Here is a 7,825-nt window from a genome sequence, read left to right as displayed (position 1 = left end):
CCGTAGCTCACCCGGTACAGCATTGCACTTATACCGTGGAGCACAAAAGCTCAAAGACTTAGAAGCAAACTAAACTAATGTTCCTGTAGCTCAATTGCTAGAGCACTGCTATATCAAGCGCAAGGTTGGGGGATTGATTCCCCGGGAACACATGATATGTAAAAATTGATAGCCTGAATGCACTGTAAGTCGCTTTGGACAAAAGCGTCTGCTAAATGCATAAATTTAATTTTTAATTTTTGGATTTAAATTGACATGGTTGCATCGGCAAGTGCATTTTTATCTCAAGTTTGCTTTTGTTAATATTATCTGTTAGTTTTAGGGTATAGTGTAGGATTTAAAACACAATAGAGCTTTCACCTTTCAGCACCCCTCAACGGACATTTCATTTCCAAACTGAGGTGACACATACAAAAACCAATGTAAAAAAAGTAGCCAGATTCATGTTCATCTGTTTCAGATAAAACAGAACATGGTATGCAAGTAGCAATCAGTAGTAAATTAGTAATGAGTAAGTAATGAGTAGTAATGAGTAAATTATGACACAATTTACAATTCTAGGTGAACTATATCTAAGTTCTTGACCTTATTTTGAACACACACACCCATTTATTGCTATCCTCACTTACATAAGTGCATAAGTTACATAAGTGTCCTGCACCCACTAGTAAAACAATTATCAAAAATTATATCTGGTGTTTGTATAATTTTTGGTCTGACTGTACATACATACATATATATATATATATATATATATATGTGTGTGTGTGTGTGTGTGTGTGTGTGTGTGTGTGTACAAATGGCATGAGGGTTTCCACGTGATCTAATATGGTATCCTACATTCATCCTAATTGCATCTTCATAACAACAAACAGCTACAAAGTCACTGCCCAGCTAGCAGCTGAACCGCACGAGGAGGCTTTACAAATCAGTTTTGCATTAGCAGCAGTTCAACAACCCCCTATAGCTTCCTATACTTGAGTAATACTGTCACTGGATTTGCTGTTAAGAAGCTGCTTTAATCAGCCTCACGTAGTTGGTCTTGCGTTATACTCAACACAAGTTTTTCATGCACTGAAAAGATCAGAAGAGAAATATGCAAAACGGTCTGTATTGACCAGTGCAGATATTTATTCTCTTAAACAAGCAAACCGATTTTAACCTTCAGGGATGTTGGAACTTGATTTGATATGATCGCCATAAGATTTAGGTGGGACTCTATCCTCATCGTTTTTCTCCATTAGAGAAGGCAAGAAAAGAGCTGAATTGATCAGGACTTCTGCAGCACTACAGAAGTTGCTGAGGCAGCACTGAGGTTAACAGCAGATGTTCCCTCATCACAAATAAGAACGTTTATTGTATATGCTGCAGCCTTAATGTGGACTGTTTACCATAGCCCTTGAGGGTATGCATGCAATTTTTTTGGAGGCGAGATGGAATTTATATATTGTCCAATATGTGAGAAGTAGACCAGGGAGTTTCAAAATGATGATGCCAAGGACCCTTAAATATCATGTGTGCTCACAAAAATGCAACATATAGTTTCTTTATTTGGGATGTAGGAACATCTTCTGCAAACTTGGGCACATTTCTTACATACTATATAATGCCCCCAAGGTTTATCGTCAAAATGAACCACTATAAATGTCATCTGTGAGCCGTGCAGAATGGAGTCCTGCTCCGTCAAAGATAACCACACTTCTCAAGTCAAGCTGCATGTCTGACTGCTCATGTGTGGGTTTTCACACAGGGACAGGTATATTTACTCTGCTACCACAGCTCAACAACATCTTACCATCTCACACAGCTCTACCAGCCAATTAAAAATATGATTTACGACTTCAGCAAGTCCTGAATCTCTTAAATCAAAATCAAACAGCCGAAACAAACAGTGATGCTTTAAATGGTAAATAGGCTTTGACGCTTTATTTTTATTTTTTACAACAATTAGAAGTTTTAACATTTCATACAAACACTTTTATAAACCATATATAAAAATTTTATTATTTACACATCAAAAACTTTTGGTAATCAATCAATGTACAGCTGTATAACACTCCCAGGTCATTAACAGCTCTTTGTGTGCTTGCTTTTTATGCACCCTGCACCACTGGACATGTTTTTTTTTCACCCCATTGAAATGTATTATTCTGTAACAGGTGCTTAAACTAAAACTTAAAGCTTAAAATTTTGGATTTACAGTTATGCTATTACAACACAGCCAAAAAGATGCACAAAGTTTCACCCTCGGAGCACGACAGCTTCAATTCAACATCAGCTCCAGTCCGTCGTAGCCCACCCATACGCTTTATTTACAATTTGATAACGCTGGCCATACAATGTTCCTCTACAACTGACAGTGACCAAAAAGCCTACTTAGCTGAACATAAAAATTAATGTTGAATGGAAATGTCATGAAACAGAAAAGGTTAAAGCCAAAAGGCATATTTGATCTGACCTTTACATTACGTACCTGGCTAATTACTTCCCCTTCTTCATAAAATGCATAACTGAGACTTAAAGGTTAAACTTCCATAGCTGCTTGATTTGGGGTTTATGAATAGATAAAGGAAATGTGTGCAAAAGTTTCAAAGGCTCTTGTGTGTTTAACCTGAAATGGCAATCAACAACGCAAAACCATTTCAGACTTCAATTAGGCCAAGAAACCAGGTCTGAGTGAATATGAGAAGGTGCCATCAAGAAGCAAAAAGACACAAATAGCCATTGAACTAAAAGAGCATGAAGGCAATAGGAGTGTTTCTGAATGCTAACTTGCGTTTAAAAAGACATTCATTGGAATAACCTCCATCCAAACAGGTTAATGACATGTCAGCAGCACTCATGATGACTCAACTTCACCTGAGCTTTAAAACTTCATCAGATCACGAGACTAAAAGGAATCTCAAGCCGGCTCTGGTTCACACATGTTGGTTTGAGGTGGCATGAGCGTCAGCAGAGTGCAGGTGGACGACACGCTAGAAAACCTCTCATGGAGCGAGTTGTTACCGTTCCACCCGGGAACCACAGAGGATTCTACGGAGTTCACGCAGCTTGAATCAATGTTAGAACCTGGACAGAGTCCTAGACAAAGTCTCCGAAGTACCAAATGGAATTTCCTTCTAAAGCTATGGTTGATCCAGAAGTAGAAGATACAATTGAGGAAGCCATTGGAGGTTGGTAACCACACAGCAATAAACTCGATCCATTCGGGGACACCACTGCCGGATATCGCTGTGAACAAGGAAAACATGCTTTAGGACTTATACTTTCTTCAATATATTAGCATCATGATAATAGGTACTTAATGAAAGAAATTTACAAAGCAGCATCTTTTTTTTTGTTGTTTTTTTTTTTTTACTATGGTGGTGTTAAATTTCTATTAAAGGTATTCAAACATTTAACAAAAAAAAAAACGTCAACAGCCATCATGTGTATGATATGGAAGCCTGTTTCCACCACTAAATAGAAAATAAAGGCGACTGCGAATTTCTCTCACAATTATGACTAACTCGAAAATTGTGTTTATATCACGCAATTCTGAGAAATAAAGTCAGAACTGCAAGATGTAAACTCACAATTCTAAGAAAATATCAGCCCCCCCCCCCACCCAAATTGCATAAATGCTTGTTATAAAGTCATAATTGCGAGATATAAATTCGCAATTGCGAGAAAAAAAAAAGAGTCACATTTGCAATTTGAGATCTCACAATTCCGACTTTGTAACTTGCAAAAAAATAAAAGTAAATAAAAATCCATATATATAAATGTCCATAAATATTCAAATGTCAATTAACTGTAAAACCAGCTGCTGAATTTTAACGTTTAACCATCTCAGGTAACTGGTTCCAGAATGATGGTTGTGTCAGGAAACAGTATTCTTCAGTCCAATTAAATATGGAAGGTTTTTTTTTTTTTTTTTTACTTGACACAAATGTACACAACCGAAGTAGTCAGTAAACAAGGACTGTCAAGCTCCAAAAAGGACAAACAAGTTCCATAAAATTGGGCAATTTAAATGCTATGCAGGAGGTCTTCAGTCTCCTTGTCTTTCATCTCAGCCAGTGCCGTAGCTGGGGTCAGCGGGGCCCCGGTGAAGGTTGTACCAGTGGGCCCTGTTTGAAATTGTTTATTGTTCATTCATTTTTATTTATTTGTGCCATTTACACAATGTTTAAGTTTTTTTTTTCAAGTTTGTAGGTGTCCAGGTACAGAAACAGAATAATTAAATGTAAAATAGCAATGGATAGTCTTCAATGTAAAAATTAAATATACAAACAAACCACAATTTATTCAGACACCTTCAACATTTCTCACATCATTACATTTGATTTGCTATCACTTGTAAAGTGGTTATAAAAATGACAAGAACTTAGAGTTAAACTGTAACCCATTACGTAAATTTCTATCAAAGTTATGACACTATCAAGACGAATTTGTTCTGACACAATCAACCAAAACTACAAACAACTGTTATTATGACAATATTTACACAACTATCAATACTTTGACCAATTACCAAGCAATGCTTAATTTTGTTCAGTCTGTGGTGTGAAAAGCTTGCATTAGCAATTCAGAAAAAGCACATAAGCAATACATGGTGCTTTATAAGGTGCTGAATAATTTTTTGTCCCAATTTTTTTATTTATATATATATATATATATATATATATAATTAACATTACAGCAGCTATAGCTAAATTAGGCGCGGTCACTTTAAGCATCCAAAATAATTTTTTCCTCAACTGTTTGCTTTCACTTAAGAAATAACTGACAGCTCTCTCTCTCTTACACACTGAACACATAATGCGAGTAACCAGCTACTCTGTTAAGCTTTTCCGCGTCTTGTGTTTGGATGCTTTAATGTACAGTACAGACCAAAAGTTTGGAAACATTACTATTTTTCATGTTTTTGAAAGAAGTTTCTTCTGCTCATCAAGCCTGCATTTATTTGATCAAAAATACAGAAAAAAAACTGTAATATTGTGAAATATTATTACAACTTAAAATAAGTTTTCTATTTGAATATACTTTTAAAAAATTATTTATTCCTGTGATGCAAAGCTGAATTTTCAGCATCATTACTCCAGCCTTCAGTGTCACATGTAACATCCAGTCTATCACATGATCATTTAGAAATCATTCTAATATTCTGATTTATTATGAGTGTTGGAAACAGTTCTGCTGTCTAATATATTTGATGAATAAAAGGTTAAAAAGAACTGCATTTATTCAAAATAAAAATAAAAACTTCTAATAATATATATTCTAATAATATATTTTCTTTACAATCACTTTTTATGAATTTAACACATCCTTGCTGAATAAAAGTATTGATTTTATTAAAAAAAAGAAAAGAAAAAAAATTACTGAAAAAACATTAAAAATAGTAATGTTTCCAAACTTTTGGTCTGTACTGTATAAATCGACAAGCGGTAAGGTTTAAAAAACCGTGAAAAAGATAAGCTTTTGTGACGCTGCACAGCAGTGTCCCGTCAACTGTCCTGAGCATCTTTTTAGGCCGGCCTCAGCCAGTCGGTTGAGATCGTTGGGCCCCCCCCCAGCCGTGGGCCCCTTTAATTGTCACCACCTTTCACCCCACTAGTGACGGCCCTGATCTCAGCTCCCCTAAACCTCTGTGATCTCCTCTTCACGTTTGCTGAAAACAGCAGTTGCAGTAAGCTATCTGAGGTCACTGCACTCAGAGTCCTTCCCTTATTGGTTGTAAGAAAGTTAACATCATATTAAATTTCCCTCTCTCCAGTCATATAGGCCGAGGCGCCATAACCACAGACAGCTGCCAAACATGTAGATGTATAAACATGCACTCGTGAAAGCTATGCTTTTCAGTGAAATTACAAAGTAAAATAAAAGCAATGGTAACACTTGATAATAAGGTTCCACATGTTAATAATAATTATTATGAACTTGCAATGAAGAATACTTTTAAAGCATGTATTTATCTTAATTTTATAATGTTTACTAATGTTATTAAAAATGGATCGGTACCTACTGTATTAATATTTAAAGAGAGCTCATTTAACATTATTATGATGAACAGCTGCATTTTTATTAACCGAATAAAAGGATCAATAAAAATATATTCCTCCAGTCCTTGTTAGTTAACCTGTAAAGTTTTGGACCTGAAGTATTACTAGATCCCACAATATCAAATACACCAATGCAAAATACAAGGGCTGTCAAAACTTTAAAAGGATGGCAATCATTTATTTATTTTTCAAGATCCTTAACACTGCATTTTACATAAACTTTTGCTTAATATATTTTTTAATGGAAAAATATTAATTTTAACCTTCATCAGCATATTAGAATGATTTCTGAAGGATCATGTGACACTGAAGATTGGAGGAAGGACGCTAAAAATTCAGCTTTGAAATCACTGGAAAAAAGTTGTTTAAAAAAGAATATTAAAATATAAAGTAGTTTTCTTAAATAGCAAAAATCTCACAATATTACTGCTTTTGTTTTGTTTTTTTATCAAATAAATGCAGGCTTGGTGAGCATAAGATAATTCTTAAAAAAAAAAAAAAAAACTTGTTTCATTTTCGAAACTATATTTATATTTAAATGCTTTCACACATGGGTTTAGAAGACCAGGTTGATTCGATTAATAATGATCTCACCATTGTAGAGCATGATGACCATGCAGGGCGTCCAGCAGGTGTAGTAAACGGTCATGACTGGCACTAACACGCGCAAGGCGACTTTAGGCCTGTATCCTCCACCCCAGCTGTGCCTTCTCAGCTTCAGCCTCTGTCTCTTCGCGGCTATCCACAGTCTGAGGTTACAGAAGGTCATGATGGCCGAGCACGGGAAGAAGATGAAGCACGTCAGAGACAGAGAGTAAGAGACATTGCTGGAGTACAGCGGGTTGCACACGAGCGAGGCTCTGGAGAACTGCACTTCAATGATGCCCTCCGGGAACGAGATGGGCACGAGTAGGACGGGAGGGAAGCCCCAGGCGAAGGCGATCAGCAGCAGCGCTCTTCTCCTGGTCAGCACGGTGGAGTACTTCAGAGGGTAAAACACTGCGATGTATCGCTCCAGACTGATGGTTGCAAGGGTGTACATGCAGGTGGAATAAATAGTCGCGTTGAAAAATGCCACGACGTGACAGAAGGGGTCCGGGCCCCCGTTGTATTCTTTCATGAAACTCACGCACAGATTGAGCGGCATGAGGAGCAGCCCGAACGCCGAGTCCGCTCCCGTTAACGATAAAAGAAAGTACCGAGAGTTTCTCGACCACCCCGATACCGCTGAAGCTATGACCATCACCACAGCGATGTTTCCCAGAGTTATCATCACTCCCAAAACCGATATAATCCCGACTTTAATGGGGCGGTGGGCCTCCAGTGTCCCCTGTAGATCCGTGACATTCAAGTCCACATCAGCTGATGGGATGGAAAGGTTGTTTATGCTGGACATCATGGCGCATTTCCATCAGTGACCCATGGCTATTTGAAAAATCCTTATTTTTCAAACCTCACAAATAGTTTTGACAAAGATCAACTGTATGCAAACAGAATCTACAACTGCCGACGCTCCACGAGAGATGAACACCTGTGGCAAATCAAGACCAGTCACGTGATGCTGCCCTGTTGAATGCATGGCCTTAATTGCCGCATCGTTACAGGTGGCCCGTTTTTGAACAGCCCGGCCATGTTTTTGGAGGACACATTGGGGAATGGCGTTAATAAACCTACTTGTTTTAGTTTTAATATTTGCGTAATGGAATATTTTTTCCAAAATATATAATAAAGAGTTATTTGGAATCATGTGTTGCATTGTAGAAGTTACAACAAAATGT

The 7,825-nt window shown here is 37.1% G+C and overlaps 1 protein-coding gene across 1 annotated transcript; it reads right to left on the bottom strand.

Moving 5' to 3' along the window:
• Window positions 1-1,895: 1,895 nt before the first annotated feature.
• On the bottom strand, window positions 1,896-7,596 carry zgc:162592 (uncharacterized protein LOC561993 homolog). Its single transcript, XM_059538339.1, has 2 exons — window positions 6,642-7,596; window positions 1,896-3,231 (listed from the first exon to the last, which is right to left on the bottom strand). The coding sequence occupies exons 1-2, from the start codon at window positions 7,444-7,446 to the stop codon at window positions 2,903-2,905; spliced, it is 1,134 nt and encodes a 377-aa protein (XP_059394322.1). The 5' UTR covers window positions 7,447-7,596; the 3' UTR covers window positions 1,896-2,902.
• Window positions 7,597-7,825: the final 229 nt, after the last annotated feature.

The sequence above is a fragment of the Carassius carassius genome, chromosome 3 (genome assembly GCF_963082965.1).
Source record: "Carassius carassius chromosome 3, fCarCar2.1, whole genome shotgun sequence".
NCBI lineage: Eukaryota > Metazoa > Chordata > Actinopteri > Cypriniformes > Cyprinidae > Carassius > Carassius carassius.
Note: the sequence above shows the minus strand (reverse complement) of the source record. Positions and strands in the feature narration are given on the sequence as shown.

Coding starts and splice junctions, on each gene's coding strand:
- zgc:162592 (XM_059538339.1), bottom strand. CDS start 7,446: ATGATGTCCAGCATAAACAACCTTTCCATCCCATCAGCTGATGTGGAC. Junction 3,232..6,641: donor GGTCATCATGCTCTACAATG/GTGAGATCATTA, acceptor CCTTGTTCACAG/CGATATCCGGCAGTGGTGTC.